The sequence below is a fragment of the Cygnus atratus genome, chromosome 2 (genome assembly GCF_013377495.2).
Source record: "Cygnus atratus isolate AKBS03 ecotype Queensland, Australia chromosome 2, CAtr_DNAZoo_HiC_assembly, whole genome shotgun sequence".
NCBI lineage: Eukaryota > Metazoa > Chordata > Aves > Anseriformes > Anatidae > Cygnus > Cygnus atratus.
In genome coordinates, this window is record NC_066363.1 from 39,162,569 (window position 1) to 39,180,455 (window position 17,887).

The window sequence follows — 17,887 nt, forward strand, 5'->3', positions numbered from 1 at the left end:
CTCTTTTTACAGCTTATTTTGAAAGAACTTCCCCTTAAAATAGAGCAATAATTTCACCTTTTTGTTTTTAGCAGTTCAGCAACTCAATCACACAATTATTTGCTAAGCAGCAGTATTATAATTGATTTTTACTATATATGTATTGCAGCAGTTATAGTCACACATTTTAACTATTCTCAATATATATTTTTAAAAAGTAGACAGGTATACAAAGTGCACTGAAGTGACATACTTGTGAAATGCTGGCACTTCTTGAAGAAATAATATGCCATGTAGACAAAAACTTGAATAGAAGTCCTCAAGCCCAATTTTACTATTTTAGGTGATGAAGAAATATATACTTTTTTATAGAGGAAATACATAAATCATGCAACATGGTTATCAGCAAAATTGTGCATGTATTAAGGAACAGAAGAAAGCTCTCTTGATCTTTCTCTGTTCCTTGACTTCTTTTTTTTTTTTTTTTTTTTTTAACTTTGAAAAGCAAGGAAAGCAAGGTCTCCCTCTAAGTCAGCAAGTCAGCTGCTGGAGAGCAATAGAATAAAAACACGTGGATGCACCTGATTCTCTGCACAGGAGAATCAGTTTGTGGAATCTGACTCAGCAAGGAGTTCATGGTCTCTGGTATTTGTTTTCTTTCCTGTACCTTTTCTCTTGTACATGGTTAATAAACTTAAAGCGAAAAGTGTTTGAGGACAATCCTACAAAAAAAAAAAGGGTAAATAATTAAACATTCTTCTTCTGTTTCAAGGGTGTGAATAATTTTGTGCAGTACAAATTTAGCCACTTACCTTCAAAGGAAAGGCAGACAATAGTGGAACTGGCTAAAATGTTTCTGAACCGCATTAACTACTGGCACCTGGAGACACCTTCTCAGCGGAGACTAAGATCACCCAATGATGATATTGCGGGATATAAAGTGAATTACACCAGGTAATTGTGCTTTTGCTTATTTAACGACTTGCTTACAAAAACATGTACACATAGCACACATACATCATAGGTTCACCATGTGAATTCCTGCAGTCACTAAGCTTATTGAAAACATGATGACCTTAGAGAAATTATATCAGAGTTGCATACACATCATTGTGTTTTGGAAGGAGTGCTTTATCAGCCAAGAACAGGGATTAGTGACCTGTGAGCAGCTGTATCTAACAACCCTTTTACAACTCTTGTATGTGCAAAGTTGCTCTCAGTCTGATTAAGATAAGAGCCTTCTATAAGTTCCTTATTTCGTGTACTAAAAATTCAGGCAAGTTATTCAGCTTTTTTTTTTTTTTCCCTGAAAAACCTCAGCTCCATAAAAGAGAAGAGCAAAAACCCGTGTAAGTCCAGACTGTGGCTGGTGATGCTGCTCTGTGTCTGATGTGATGCTTTCAGATGACAAGTCCTGAGATCGTGTGAGGCAGGGCACTGATCCGTATTCTGTCCCTCTGCCAGTTCACACCTCTCCCACAAAATTGGAAGGGTTTTAATTGTTTACTAGCATTGTTATGCCACAATTGGTAGACCCTGACCTGCCATAAAGCCTGTCCATGAAGAGTTCTCTCGTCAAGATTTGTCTATGCACCGCAACATGAAGTTGCCTTCCATTTAGTAGCAGAGTGTCCTAGTTGGTTTGACTGAGACATTATTTTGCCCAGATCACACCTGTACCACTGGGAGACTTGACAGTTTACCGTCTCGTCTCCTTGAACAACTACCTGACATAAAGGAGAGGTGCTGATGATCCATGGGGCTCTTAAGGTTGTATTTGGCACATCTTCACCCTCAGTTTGTTTCTGATAAAGATGTAGTAACCATGGTTGGCTGGAGTCAACATTTTCGGGAATCAATAGCTAGCATTGGCTCTGGTTGGTGACTTATATTGTTAATCGTTTTGTCAATGGCAATTTCTCAAACCTTCCTGTCCACAGTCCCTAAGGCTTTCTCAGACCCAAAGTGATGGCTCTTTCCATCTAGTTCCAACTTCTCAGATTAATTTTCTCCCTTCCTCTAGGCTCACTCCCTGCCCTGTCGCTAGAGACACTGCTATGGGTGCTGAGCAAGCAGAACCTGTACACCAAAGGCACACCATGTGAATTCTTGCACTGAATTGAAAATGGGACGATTTTAGTGTACCGTTATCAGTTTCACACATGTCCTTGTGCTTTGAGAAGAGTGCTTTATCAGCCATGAACATAGAGCAGAGGTGTGTGAACAACTATATCTAACAACCCTTATGCATCTCTTATGTTTGCAAAGTTGTTCTCAGTCTGACTAAGATACGAGAGCTTGGCAGAGGGTTTTGCAAGAAGCTGTACTTTAGAGAATGAGACAAGCAATGTAGAAGCCAGCACAATCTGTTTATGGCCATATATCCAGTTCTTGACTTTTTTGTTTTCGTTGTTGGAGTTTTCATAATGGTTGTGGTCTGATTCTGTTAAAGGTACAGATACAATTGGCTGTGTTCACTTACGCGCAGATATTGAAGCCTTGATTATAAAATTAAAATTATAAAATCATGATCTACATAGTAGGTGTGGTCCTGAATTATCTTTTCAGTACCGTAATCCCTTTTTCCAAGAACAGTAACATGACAAGCTATATTTTAATATGTACTTCTTAATGCAAAACTCTTTATGGAGAGAGTTACTGGTAAATGAGAGTATTGAGTCAGGGCTAGTGCAAAGAAGCCAGCTGGTGGGAGACCAGGATGGGAGTGCAGTTGGTTTGGGGTGGAACTGGTTAGAAATGTCACCTCTTTTGTGTATATGTAGGGAAATGTAGAAGTTTAAAGAAGGAAAAATGGGACAGGCTAACGGTGAAATCTTTGGAGTCACAGGCAAGAGATGCAAGAAGTTTCATTAATGACTTGTGGAAAGAATCCCTGACATCAACACAAATTTTATGTGATATATGGGTATTGTCTGGCACAAGCACTTTGTGGAAACTGGGGCACAGACAAAAAGAATATATGGAGACTTAAGAGGACTTGGCTGTCATTTTTCTTAAATAAAAAAAAAAGGAGAAAAAAAAAAGGAAAAAAAAAGGCAATATAAATGCTGATTAACTCTGTCCAGACTTGATGTGGAACTGATTTATACCTTCATATAGCTCTCGGATGCATTATAAATGATGTAGGTAGTGGTTTTATTGCATTAAGTTATTAATTCATATGTTAGATGGTGGTAATTATCTGGCTTTTTCCCCCTTACAGGTGGCTTTGTTATTGCAATGTCCCTCAGTTCTGTGACAGTCTACCTCGGTATGAAACCACACAGGTTTTCGGTAGGACGTTGCTTCGCTCCGTTTTTACTGTAATGAGACGGCAGCTGCTGGAGCAGGCCAGGCAAGAAAAAGACAAGCTTCCTCAAGAGAAACGAACACTAATCCTCACCCATTTCCCGAAGTAAGGGGTCATAGTTTAACTGTGTTCAAGGCTAACTGCTAGCATGCAACTTTGACATGGAAATGGAAGAGTGTGAATAGGTTTCTTATCTGCAGCTTAAAATCATTTATTCTTTTATTCAGTAACAAATAGATGCTGCAGCTTTTTTCCTGCCATAGCTCGAACTAGTGTATTTTATTTACACAACAATTTGCTTTAGTTTGTTCTAGAGCTTTTCTTTTTAAGTAGGATTATTCATCTTGCCAGGGGACTGAATTCACTATTAGAATTTATTGTTGGTCACTTACCTTCTTTTTTGTAGACCTTGGAAGCAACATAGGTCCAGCTCTCCAAAAACACATGCTTGCTTCTACTTTTGTGATGGAGCAGTAAAACAGTGGGGTGTGGCACTGGAGTTTATTTACAGTTAAGCATTTCAGTTTAATGCAAGATAGTAGCAGGGAAGAAAGTAGTCACCTCACCTTCAGAAGAGATGAAAAGAAAAGATAAAACATAAAAGATGAAATATAAAAAAAGAAAAGAGCAGATGGTAGTCAATGTAAAGCTGCATCAGTGAATCTTAAACTCATAAATTTAATATTGATCACTTGTTCCTGTACTGGAGTATTGATGACAATCTCTTATAATTAAACAACAACAATTGGATTTGGGTGTATGTGGGAGAATGAGTTTTCCTGAAGCACACTCAACTTTGTTAGTCCTTTTTTGGTCCATTTCAAATGAGCTTTTTAGTCCATTTGAAAAGTTTTACTGGTGGGTAAGGGTGGTGGTTTCTGGATCATTCATCACTTAAAAGCATCCTTATTCTGCCAAAGTTGGCTTGGATCTGCATCCCATATTTAAAAATCCTGTCCTTCCCTACAAGTAAGGAGCTGAATATACCAGCAAGCTGGTGGCACTGATGTTGTGCAGGCTACTTGTCTGGGGCTTAAGAAGTTTAGTGCTCAGGGGATTGAAAAACAACATGAGCTTTCCAAACCTGGGTAGATCCCTGTTTTTTTTTTTTTGCCCCTACTATTTTTAGTAGTGCCTTTTACTGCTCCGGAGAGTATAAATTGTCTCTGGGTTAAACTGTTACAGGAGTGCTTGGGTATATCTGAGAATAGGCTCATAATCTGGCCCTGAAATAGGTGTAAAAAGGATTTTACACCACATTGGTACAAGGAGCAGATACGTGGAGAAGTATGCTGTGCTTACAGCCCTAAGTTTCCAATGCTTTTTGCAGCATAGAAAAGTAATTTGGACGGCATTATTATTCACTTTAGTTCTTCTTAATATTCAGCTCTGAAAAAGAAGGAAGAAAAGGACTGTCTAGTGATGGCCTGGATGAAACGAATAGTGTTTTAAATCTTTTACAGGCTGTACGTGTCTGAAGCATTTGCCTCTCCCATGGCTGGTGTTATGCAGCATGGAGCACCTTCAAAGGGTCTTCCTTGCTTGCAGGAGAGTCGAGCAGCTGCAGTTTAAAATAAATATTTTTAGGAACTTGTGTTATGATACAACTGTGAGTGTGCAGGTGACCAGCAGCCAACAAATAAGAATGAGAAATGTTAACTGAGGGGGCTTTCCAGGACTGCAGTTTTCTGAGTCCCTTTGGTACAGCAATGCTGATGTGAGCACATGCAGACTGCGTCTGTATGAGCCTAGGAAACAGTCAACGCAGGGGTTGAGTGCAGCGTTGCTGTGCTGCCTGTAAATGCAACCTTTGCCGAAGTGTAATTTGTGCTTCTGCTCTGTCACGGATGGTCAAGTAGCTTTTTAGCCATTATCAGTTGTATAGATAGCAGCTAGCACCACATATTGCTGTGCTTAGATATAAATGTGCTACATATAAAATACATCAGCAGGACTTGATCCTGAAAATCCTTACCCTGTTCAAGAAGGTCTTACTCAGCAGTCCTGTAGCTTTCAGCTGGACAGTTTCTTTACATACAGAGAGTGAAAAAGTGTCAGGTAAACTTCTGGTCTGAAAACCCCTTTTGTGCAAGATAGGATAAGCGGCTATCTTGCTTCAGAAAGGGAATTGATGTATCAGCCACGTGAAGGTAGGATTTCTGGGTACTCTGCTCTGTGGAATTTCTCTCTTGCAATAGTACTGAGAGAGGTTTAAAGTCGCATAATTTCTATAAGCGTACTGAAGTAAGATCAAAAATACTGTTACGCAAGCACAAACATGCAATTAAATGTTTCAGTAACACACTTAAAGAAATGGAAATGTCTTCCTAAGAGCATTGTTAGTAATTAACACTGGGATTTTATAAATCTGTATGAGGCAGGAGGTAAGTGCTTCTGCAAAACACCAGTTTATCAAGCTAGACATGATTTGTCATCACTGTATAACATCAGTATCTTAGCATCTGTCGACTTATAGTTCTTTTATTAGTGCTTAATTTTGTTCTGGAAAAATAGTTTCCTCCTGTTTCTTTCTGCATTTTCAAATTATATGCGTATTGCTTATAATTAAAGATAAATTTTCATAGGTAAAATCTCTCTACTGAATTAAGATACTAATGTCTGTTCTGGTTTGTGACTGTGTGTGTGGTTTAAAGGAGTTGGCCAACATTTTCTTACAGAATCATTAAATATTTTTAATTTTAAAAAGTTGCAAATGCTTATTCTGAAAAGTAACCTGTTTTGAATGCTCCTATTAAGTTAATATTTTGTCTATTTTTGTGCTTAGGTTTCTGTCAATGCTGGAAGAAGAAGTATACAGCCCAAATTCGCCTATTTGGGATCAGGATTTCATGGTGTCTACTTCCCGAACTGGCCAACTGGGAATCCAGACAGGTAAGACGCATTTAGTGATGGGATTAGGCAGCACTTGGTATAAAGTACAATATACCCATGCAGTTGATGAATTCTAAAGAGTCACAATTAGATATGCAACTTTATCAATAGCAGGCTATACCAAAATCAGTCTGCCTTGAGTAAGCACAGGTAAAGTTTGACTCTCTGGTGCTTCTTCATATAAAGATCCCATCCTGATGATGGAATCTGGCTAGTCCAAGGTGCCTGTGGAGCAGGCTGGATGCTGAGGCATGTCTCCTGGGTATGCAAGTGGCAGAAGTGCTCTCATGATGAGCGAGTATGAATGGTTGGTGGGTAAATGGCTGCAGAACAGCTGTCTCCTTGCATGAGGACCCCACACCGGTCCTCTGGCTCCTTAGCAATATCTTACCTTCTGTATCAGATGTCCCATTGCCTTTGCACATATGCACATGATTTTCAGGGTTTTGTATAGCCTTTCCTTGCTTTGTTTCCTTTTCATGTGGCCAATCAGCTATTCTGCAGCTTTATGCACCCCTTCTCTGTTAGGGTGCCTCAGAGGTCCCTTAAAATTGCAGGAAGACATTGACAGTTTTCTTTCGCTTTCCCCTTCTCCCTCTCTTCTCTGCTCAACACTATTTAAAATCTGTTTATGCAGTTTAGGGGTTGATTTGAATTTTCAGTCTTGTGAAGTGAAGTGAAGACTGGAATTATTTAATTCAGTATTTTGTAACCATTGCTGATTATCAGTTGATGAAACCATCGTGTCAGGATCTGATAATGAATTTCTGAGAGTAATAGGGAAAATTCCACTGTGACAGAGGCAGACTTTTTTTTTTTATTTTTTTTTGTTCAGAAATTCCTAGTTTGCTTCATGAACTGGAGAATTATGCCTTAGGCACAAGTTCATTACAAACCTAAAATCGTCTTGCTCTCAGAGTTCATTCTGTCATGTACATTTCTGCAGTGCTTCGTTTTAATTTGCACCTCTTAAGCACTGGATTCTTGGCATGAATATGGCACAAAAGAGCTGTTGCCGGTGATGACACCAGGATAAAGGCATGCAGAGAGAAAGACTGCAGGTGTCCAGATTATGAGCTGGCACCTCATTCCCCCTTCCCCCTCCCCTGTTGGCTTTTCTGCCAAAAATCCTGACACAGATGAACGTTGAGTGATTTGACACGGATGCTTTTTTATTGTTGTTGTTGGCCGTGGTATTTTTTATTTTTCATTTAGAGAGAGGTTATTCTGTGGCTTTCTGAAAGAGTAGTTTCATTCTCTAAACTGGTGCCACAAGTTCTCCCTTCACTGAGTTTGATTTGTCCCACCAGCCTTTGAATGCTGTTAGAGTGGACAGCTGAAGTTGAATGATGAGTTTTTACTTTTCAATAGACCCCTACAAAAAGCCTTTTCATGAGGCTGAATGCCAGCAGCCTTGGCAGGTATGTGAAGGAAGCTTGTTTTCTTAACTTGTGCTCAGCACTGCGGAATAATAAAGCCTGATATTTGCAATGAAGTAAAACTAATGCTGTCATCCAGCATTGATACAGTTCCTCATTAAGGAGAAGTTCAGAAAAATACGTTGAGGTAAAGTTCTAACACCTCTGCTTGCCCACCAGTGTCATTGGTCTGTTGCGTGTTGTTAGTGTTATTTTGCAGGTTGGTCACTGTGAAGCTGGGTCTGTCATCATGACAGTCATTTGGTCAGCACCATAATGAATTTCAGGTCCTGATTTTATTTATTTATTTATTTGTGTGTGTGTGTTTGTGTCTTTTATACCATTGCAGTTATTAATCCTCCTCCCGTTGCAAGATCTGTTTCATACAGTGCAAGTCCTTCATCTCTGGACCAACCCAACAGTGGAAACATGAGTCCTGCTTGCAAAGTTTCTTCTGTCCTTGACCCAAACCTAGGTAATGAAGAGGGAGACTCGCTTTTTTTCTTTCGTTGATGTTATCAATAGTTGTAGTATATGATGACCATTGCCTTCACCCTGCAATAGTGACCTTGAGGTGTTCTTGCTAAAAGACACACACATGCAGACACACAAGGTTTTTCTCCACTATGGTAATGTTTAACTAGCAGAAATGGCAACTGTATTTGGAAAAGCAACAACAACAACAATCTGTTTAAATTCTATTTAAAATGGGAAGAGTTCTATAGGTGACAAAGGTTGTTGAAAATACTTGGCTTTACTTGGAGTACATGTATTACAACCCATAAAGATTTTATTTAAACAGAAAAGGCAGAGTAGAAGGGGCCATTGCTTCTTATTTATTTATTTATTTATTTATTTATTTTTAGTCTTTCAAGGTACTGAAATTGCAACTGAGTGATAAAAGTAAAGAACACACACATGCGAGGTTAAACATAAGAACTGAATGAGGTCAGATTAAAAAAAGTTTTCTGGGGAAAAAAAAATGATGAAGGATGCATAAATTCTCCTTTTTCAAACACCTCAGGATTAATGAGCCTGTCAAGAGTTTGTAGGTCAGAGGGATGATCGGGAGCTCATGTAAAGTAAGTCCTTAAGGAAGCTGAAGAAGCTAAATGAATCGTTAGCCTCAGTGTTTGCTACAGAGGAACTTAAAGAGGCTCCTGAACTGCAGCTTCCTTTCTGAAGGACGAGTTGGGAAATGGCCATAAAAGTGGGAATGAGAAGATTTTTCTATTACAGATCAGTAAAATAAGTAGTAAGTAGTCACCAGAAAAAGAATAATATATTTATCTATATATTATTTTCATTTTGTGAAACGAAATATGCAATTAGCAAACTAATTAAATTGTGCAGCTGAGCTGTCATTTGATTTGCCCTCAACACTACAGAGCTGAAACACCACAGATGCAAAATTGTTTTTTTAAAGGCCTTGCAAGAGAATTCAGGAAACTGTAAATTGTAAAACTCCTATTTCAAACAGTTAGAAGAGATGATAATATGTGAGTAATATGATGTGGAAATTTGGTATGCATTTTGTAGAACTCATGAATTGTACATATCTATGAAGGAGTTGGTGAGCATTTGGAAAGTGTTTTGAATGACCTTGTGTACCTGGATTTCCAGAAAGCTTTTGATAAATTACTTAAATAAATAAATAAATCTGATAACCTGACTTGAGACAATAAATTAATCTGTTAGGATAATTAAGAAAAGTTCATTCACATGAATAATTGTTTAAAAAATAGGAAATAATAGGAATTAAAGTTTCCACAATGAAAGGAGGTTAACAATAAAATTATATCACTAAGGAAATACTGCTTGAAAGTGAAAAAGGGAATGAACAACTTGATCCTCGTATACTTAAAGCACTGTGTCTGTTGCAAAACAGTCTGTACAATATCTGAAAAATACTGGACCCTAAATTATCTGGCTGTTTCAGAAAGGAGATCTCAACATTATTTTGGATTTTGCTAAGGAGAAAACAATAAAATAGCTCACTAAGTGCTGTTCACAAAGTCAAAATTAGGTGTGCTGGCTCTGACAAGGACCAGTAGCAGATCTTTAGGGGAAAAAAATGAGGAAAAAGGTAACCATAGAGTGATACTCCTGTTTGTGTGCTTTCCTATATTTGACGGTCTGCTGCTTCGATAAATCTGGATCTAGCAGATGGCTTTTTGAGTATTATTGTATCTATTAGTCCTTGGCGGATGTTTTTTCACAAATTTGTTTAGTTAGTTGCTTTTGCTATATTACATGTTGGTTTGCAGTTCGTAGTGCAGTTAATAATTAACATGGTATATTTTGATTTGGAAACTTCATATGGATTTTCTAAGTCAAACATGTATGATGTCAGACTGTATATGCTTCTTGGTATACAAAAACGATGAAAAAAACCCTATAATGGATACTTAATTCCAGTGAATCAAAAAATGGGATTTCATATTATCTGAAAGTACGTGCTGTAATATGTATTGATCCCTGATCCTCCAGTGCTAATTTTGCCTGATAGACTATACATGTTATGCATGTGTTGAGTTCTAAGTGTTATCAGTAGCTAGTTATGTATTATAACCGCTCAAGGTAACAGTAGAAGGATGACACTTTATTAATATAGGGCAGTTTGATGGAAAGGCAAAGGTTTTCTGTATTGTGTGTGCAGCAGTAACATTGATCTTGCCCCAGCATTCATCATAACAAAGAAATGGAGTCTGAAATGACTTATGTATTGCTTAGCGCAGTACTTCTTCACCCATGATGCTTGCCTTGTTTAAGACTTTGAACAGCTGATGCTGTTCAGGTGTTCTGCAGATATGTACTAGCAGACTTCCTGGCATATTAGTATTTAAGATGCAAATTTCTCTCCTACCCATAAAAAAGAACTGTAAATCCTAGCTCCTTATCAGAAAACAAATAATTAGGAAAGCAATTAACCTTCTGCTTATGTCTGAGAACATCTAAACTGGTCCACAGTTGTCCTCTGCTTCCTCATTGCTGGTTTCACAAATACAATGATTAAGCTGTCTGTGACAGTTTGGTCATTTCTAATTTGTCCTGGTTTTGTTTTATAGGGGAAAAAAGAAAAAATAATGAACCTTATTCTCTGGAGGATTCAAAAAGACCAAGAATTGTAGGAGATATTCCTATTGAGTTAATCAATGAAGTCATGTCAACAATTACAGATCCAGCGGCAATGCTTGGGCCAGAGGTGAGGAATGCAGAGATCTGGTCTGTCTGTAAATGGTCTATTTAAAATAAATGTTCCATGTGAATAAAATATGAAAAGCTAAAAGTCCACAAAACTTACCATGCTGTCAGTAAGAGAAATACAGACTTTGAGAGGATATGTTTAGGTAAGCAAGAAGTATTGATGAAATGTATCGTTAACATGAAGAATAATTCTACATTTTTTTTAATGCTTTGTTACTGTTTTTAAAGAGACTTGGAAACTAGTGATACTGTTTAGCTGATCCCAGTTTATTCTGTAAGGTACTTTTGTTGCAGGACAATTCTAGAGTATGCTTTTTGTTGTTAATCATAGATGTAGCTCATCAGACAAGGTAAGTTAGGTTCAAATCTTGCAGAAGAATGAAAGACACAAATTCAAATCTTCTGTCTAGTGCGGGAGAGCCAAGCTAAACAGTTATTTGCTCTTTCTTCCACAGTTGCTCTTTTTTTTTTTTCTGCTGGAAGAGAAAAACAGAATTGCAGAATTGTGCCATGTACAGAATTGCTTGCTTTTTTTTTTTTTTGGCTGGCTTTTCCTCCTTCTGTTCCCTTTGCCAGACTGTTTTGCCAGCAGCTCTTGTTTGCCAAGGTTTAGCTAGTGTGATGAAGATTTGGATCCACCTACATTTCTTGCTCAAACTATATAACGTGACTTATGGCTCTGCATATTTACAAGTGCTATGCCAGTCTGGATGTTGAGACTGGCAGTGACTAGAAACCCAGCAGCCAAACTTTGCTCTAAAAAGTAAACAGTATGTGCATGCGGAGATGTTTTGGCATTCTAAAATGATCTTGAAAAAAAGTTAAATAAGTTGTCTGTATGAATTTAATCTCCATGCAAATATATGTATGCAATTGCCAGATATGTAACAACAAGATCAGTAGGAATTAAAATGTTCCTTTTTGTTGTTGTTGTTCTTATGACAGTGGTGTAGGTAGTGGAAAGCTCTGCTGAAAGGAAAAGGAAATACTATGCCTGCACTGCTGTTAAAATCTGTGATTTGCAATATGTGTAGGCAAGTCCATTACTACTTCTGTCCAAGCTAGCTAGGCTAAAGAAAATGTGAAGACGTAGTAGCGTAGGCTTCAACTGGATGAGTTCTCTCCCCCATCAAGGTTTGGAACTTGTTGAGATATAACCATCACTTTTGCTAAATAATCATGAAAAGAAGCTTAAATAAGCTTTTGTATGCTGTAGTGAAGACTTTATATCAGGCTTATTTGGTGGTGTCACTTCTGCTGCTAAAAAAAAAAAAAAGTAATCGTTGGCAGCTCTATTTTTGTAAAAAGACGGCTTGGGAAAAGAGGGGTTTTGTTTGTTCCTTAAGGCTTTTCCATGAGAGGATGTGAAATCTACAAAATGTGATTGTGTTCCTCTTTCATGTCATATAGACCAACTTCCTCTCAGCACATTCGGCCCGGGATGAGGCGGCGAGGCTGGAGGAGCGCAGGGGAGTGATTGAGTTCCACGTGGTTGGGAACTCCCTGAACCAGAAGCCAAACAAGAAGATCATGATGTGGCTGGTTGGTTTGCAGAATGTATTTTCTCATCAGCTGCCTCGAATGCCCAAGGAGTACATCACGCGCTTGGTCTTTGATCCGTGAGTACCACTGGAGAGGAGTTTTGTGGGTGAGATGGAGAGAGCACGGTGCTTGTTGAAGGCAGCAGTGTAGGAATAGGCCAGTCCAGGTGATGTGGAGGGGACCTTTTCCCCATTACACTTGTCCCACCTCTTCAAGCCACAGTAAGTCCTGGCTAGTCTAGTTGGTCCCTAAATACCATTTTGGTGGCTGTATTAATGACAAGTGGTGTGTCGTTGTGGGAAGTGGACTCCTACATATGTTGTACTTATGAACGTTAGAACTGAAAGTCAGAAAATAGTTGTGGTGTTCATTAGTGGTTTCTGGGTCCATACTAATTTGCAGACTGCTCCATCCTCTGTCTTTGGAGATTGTGAACCAAATGGCAGAGAGATTGAAGGCTTTTCAATGAGAAGAACATAAGGGATTTATGAAGAACAGCATTTATGGCAACATGGGAGAAAGATTAGAATCACTTCTCACAAGAGTGCTTTGCTTTTCTCTTTATTAGTGCAAGCTTCCCATCTTGCTTTGGGTACAGCTCTACACCACAGGCACTTGAAAAGAGATGCATTGGCTGTAGCAGCATCCACAGGTTGCATGGGGTCCTTCACCTACCCTAGTGTTCTGATGAATTGTGCTCAAGGAGGAAAGGGAGTATCTTTTCCAGGTTCTTGGCTATTTAAGCTCTGCCCCTTCTGATTTTTATATTCCATTTAGTTTTTGCCTTATGTGTTTTTTCTTTTTTTTTTCTGTTTACAACATTCTTTTGCTATTGATTTTAACCCTTTGCAGTCTCAAGACGGTCAGGTATCAATCCTCTTCTTTTTGCTCAACACACTGAGGATCTTTCTTGCCCTGCCATTTACTTCACCTTCTCTTCACAAGTGTCCACTTTTTCACTATTGTGTTTCTTGCAGAGCCTATGTCTATTTACTCCCAGTCAGTTTGTTTTCCCAGAATTTCTGAGTGTGAGTGATCCATGTCCAACAATAGCCAAGGGGCCCGCTGTGCTGACTGCAGCACTTTGCAGTGGAGCATGCCTGTAGGCTCATTGTTGTATGTCAGCAGGCACCTCAGGAGGAGCTCTGCCTGAGCCGATCTCAGCCAGCTGCCCAGCCTGGTTGTTGGTAGAGCCTGCCTCCACCACCAGTGATATCAGCTGCTGTCTCTGTGCCCAATATTGTAGCTGCAGCAGTTATGAAAACATTTCTGGAACCATTTCCTTTACTTTTAGGCTTGATAGCATTTCCCTCTGCGTTATTCTCTCAGTGCCAACAAACCGCTGCTGCGGGCTCCATGCAGTCCCTGAAGCCTAGGCAGCCCAGTGCTGGGGACTGTTGGCCAGGACTTCAGTCTCCAAGCACAGGAGGCCAATCCTGGGGCCTTCTCCTGGGCTCCTCAGACAGGAACAGCACTGTCCTTGTGAGGGCCAGTGCCAGTCCAGATTCTTTTCCCCTCTCCTATGTTGGGGTAAGTGTTGCTCAGCTGTGAGGCAGAGACAGCACTGGGATCTTAGTTTAGGAATCTTATTAGCACTGTGATCTCAAGCAGAGGCTACTGGTTGAAGAATACAGGTTTCCCAATGACTAAATGTCAAGACAAATTGTGAAGTAATGGTGTAGAGCCATGACCTTCTCCCATATTTCTCTAGCTCCTCCTTTATTGGGAAAGACTCTTCTCCTAGACTGAGAGGAACTGCTGGCAATTAAAGTGCTCTTCAGTACAGATATGTCTGGAGAGCAGTCTGTGCTTGAGAAAGAGTTATGGATATTGCTACAGCAAGAAAATGCCATATGTGCCTTTGGTAAACAGTTGACCCAAAGGAAGCAAAGCACAGCCTGGACACCTTAGAAACCCATTAGCTGCCAAGATGTTCAGGGACACATGCTGGAGAGCTATACTAAGTAGTGGGTACACACAAACCTGCATCAGGTACGAGGTACTGGAGTCCAACAGTTCTCTTCCCACATTAATGTACTTATAGTAATTAATAAATAATAGGTAATAAATAATTAATTACTTAATTACTATATTTATTATTATATCTTATTATTTATTACTTATATATTTTACTACATACTATTATATTATAATAATTATGTATTTATTATCAGTTGTTAGTGTACTTACTATTGCTTTTGTTCTTATTTCCAAAGTGGCCATCCTTACTGAATCTTGCTGCTTAAAAATTCAAACAGGAAGAAACAAAATTAAAAGCACAAGCTCCTATATTGCTGCTGTCATTCCGCAAATAAATAGCACTAAATAAGTACAAGAAGAATGTATACAGTGTATAAAATCTGCTTCAACAGTGGCTTACTGTTGAAAATATAACTACTTTTCAGACTACTGTTTTTTGGTGCCAACACCCCTCTCCCCCCCCCCCAAGATGTCTTCTCTAAATTTGCTGTATTGATTATATAATTTATATGATACTGTGTACTGTGTCTTGAATAAGCTGGAGAACAGGTGCCATGTAAATCTTTCCAGACCTTGATGATGACACTAAAATTCTTGACCCTTGACATAAGAGTTCAGATTGCACCTTGTATCTTTCCTGGCAGTAAGCGTAAGTGCAACAGAAATGGATATTTATTCTGGTCTCGATTCCACTAGGAATGGGTGATTAGAAATATGAAATATAATTTCTTGCTTGATTAGCTGTGTTAGAAACTGATAGCTTTGCTATACAGACTTCATGCAAGGAAACAAGAATCCCTTAGAAAGGACTTGCTGTCCTGTAACTCCATTAATTTCTAATTTAGTCAGGCTAAAAATCATCCTGAGAACAGCTCAATGGCACAACTGTCAGGAATAGAGTCAATGAAAGCAATGCAACTCATATTTATTGGCATTATCCTAGTACCTAGGAGTACTTGGCAAGACTAGGGGACCTTGCTACATGAATGATGAATTTTATGGTAAACTCAAAGCGTGATATTAAATTAGAAACTCTTTTTTAGATACAAACAGCTAATGTAAAGGTGACATATACAATTACAGTATCATCATGGAAAGAAGTGAATCAAGTTTCTGAAAAAAAGGACGGTAATGGCACATGATGTACTATGTACATGAATTAAAGAGACTGTTATTTTTGTCTCCTCAGGAAACACAAGACCCTTGCATTAATAAAAGATGGTCGTGTTATTGGTGGTATCTGCTTCCGAATGTTCCCCTCCCAAGGATTTACAGAGATTGTTTTCTGTGCTGTGACTTCCAATGAACAAGTTAAGGTAATAATAACCCTCCACTACAGTTTATTAAATACATTTGAGTTCCATTCACCACTGCATATTCTCCTAATTTTGCTAGTCACATTGGATATACTGAGCTACCAAACAGAAATAGGATTTGAAAGATATAGTGATTTTGAATATACTATGGAAAACCTAAACAAATGTGCAGATTTAGAATCATTACAATAATAGTAGGATTATTTGCTAAGAAAAAACACAAATAAAATCTTCCTCAAAACAGAAATAGTGTTAGTTTTTCTGACATTCTTGGACTATTCACTCCTTTGTCTTCAGCAATTGTCTCTCAGTGTAGAGTAACACCTCATGGTTGGCTGAAATAAGTGCAGTTTGTATGCGATTGTAATTTCTGTTCAATCACTTTATTGGGTTACACAACTTCGATGAAAATGTGATATATCAAAGAAATTAGGTATAGTTATGCACCTCAAAATAAAATCACGCTATTCTGTAGGCTCTTTTTTGAGTCAATTTCACAAAATATTCTCAGAGCTGAGCGTTAGCTGTTACGTTGAAAGAATGTAGAGCACTATAAATATATAGGAGATTAAACTCCATTTCCCTAGGGCTACAGATAGATCTACTGTAAGTATCTCATTGAGGATTTTGCCTTTAGATGGTGCTGTAGCTACATGTTTTTCAGTTGAAACCATTACAGCTGAGATATGGATTAATTTAGATTTTGTGGCACTTGAACAGGTGGAAACTGTGTGCAAGCCTGACAACTTTTAGTTCTTGGGTTATATTTGATTTTATACAACTCTAGTGTTAGAGAGGAACATTCCCATGTACATAGCAATCACCTGTCATAAACATATTTGAAGTGTTTTAGCAAATATGAACAATAACAGATCTTGCTTTAGGTATGTCTATTCAATGCTTAAATAATTCGTAAAAGGTGTTTTCATTAAATTAAAACAATGAAACACGCTATACAAGTTAAGCTGCCAAAGCTGTATTTTGATTCTCAAGGGCTAACTTTTCAGAATATAATGGAACAAAAAATCTGATTCCTCAGAGTGCCTGGCTAGGTTGCAGATGCACACATAATTCACAATTTCTTCTGTTACCTTTTGGGTGCCTCATGGTTTGTGAAGTTCAGTTGATTACTTCTGAAAATTGGCCTTCTCACATTCCTTTCTGAGCAAGATGACCCCCACCAGCAGAAAACTGAAAAGAACAACAAAACAAACAAACATGTTCACCCATGGGTGTCACTGCAAATTCTTGGGAAAAATAAACTCATACTTTAATTTCTTTTGAGTCTGGAGCAAGAAATATGGATCAAGTTTTGCTTTATATGTAATCTTTAAAAGTCAAATTGGTTTTGAGAAAGTCTGGTATCATGTTATAAAATTGTTTTAAATTTTACCATACCTGACTTAGTTTCCCTTTAAAATTGTTAGATTTTGGCAAGCATTTGTGAGAATGAATAAATCCTGTGAAGGTTGTGGAAATAATAGATCAATTGAAAATATTTGAGTTAATTGTCTTTGTAATTGCTGGAATTTCTTAGAGGTAAAAATATGACATTTGCTGTTAGAGCTTAGCAGTCTTAGAATTACTGAAATAAATTGCAGTGGTTCAGGTGTAAATAAAAGGTCAGTCTCATACACTGTTCCTTTCATCCTGTTGATGAGAAGGGAAGTGAAATGCTTGAATGGTTCAGGAACTTGCATTTAAGGAAAACATTTTTCATTAAAATTTTTCATTCAGACTTTGTCCTCTTTGAGTTCTCAAATTTGCAGTTAGAAAGCCTGTTCATTGTCTTGAGCACTTCTGAGTTCTAAGAAAAGCTGTGCCATTTAACATGTCATCAGTCATCAAAACACTTCTTTGTATTTGATGCATAACTTCTGCCACTTTAACAAATGAGCATATGACTGTAAGAACTTCCTCAAATTCAGAAGAACTTATTTTTACACACACGAGGCTTCATTTTGAATATGAGGTCTGAACACCAGACGTTCCAGACACTACCTGGATTAACACACCAATTTTGTACCTAGAGAGGTAGGCTTTTCAAAAATATGTAATTATGAAATTTTTGTACTGAGCTTCAGCACTTACCTAACTTGCTTTTATCTGGCTGTTTCCATGTTTGAAGCTATTAAATTGTTAATTGGAAGCATGTATTTTCTAATTTATTTTTCTGTTTTACATGCAGAAGTAAAAATTTCATACAAAGCATTCCATGTATATTTGTATAAATATCCAGTCAT

At 38.1% G+C, this 17,887-nt stretch overlaps 1 protein-coding gene across 1 annotated transcript in view; it reads left to right on the forward strand.

The window, feature by feature from the left end:
- KAT2B (lysine acetyltransferase 2B) overlaps positions 1 to 17,887 on the forward strand; it is a 47,072-nt gene that overhangs the window by 19,013 nt on the left and 10,172 nt on the right. The window contains exons 6-12 of the mRNA XM_035556463.1: positions 752 to 933; positions 3,203 to 3,394; positions 6,075 to 6,181; positions 7,949 to 8,074; positions 10,668 to 10,804; positions 12,217 to 12,425; positions 15,518 to 15,644. Coding sequence (XP_035412356.1) covers positions 752 to 933; positions 3,203 to 3,394; positions 6,075 to 6,181; positions 7,949 to 8,074; positions 10,668 to 10,804; positions 12,217 to 12,425; positions 15,518 to 15,644 — 1,080 coding nt within the window. The remainder of the gene's footprint in view (positions 1 to 751; positions 934 to 3,202; positions 3,395 to 6,074; positions 6,182 to 7,948; positions 8,075 to 10,667; positions 10,805 to 12,216; positions 12,426 to 15,517; positions 15,645 to 17,887) is intronic.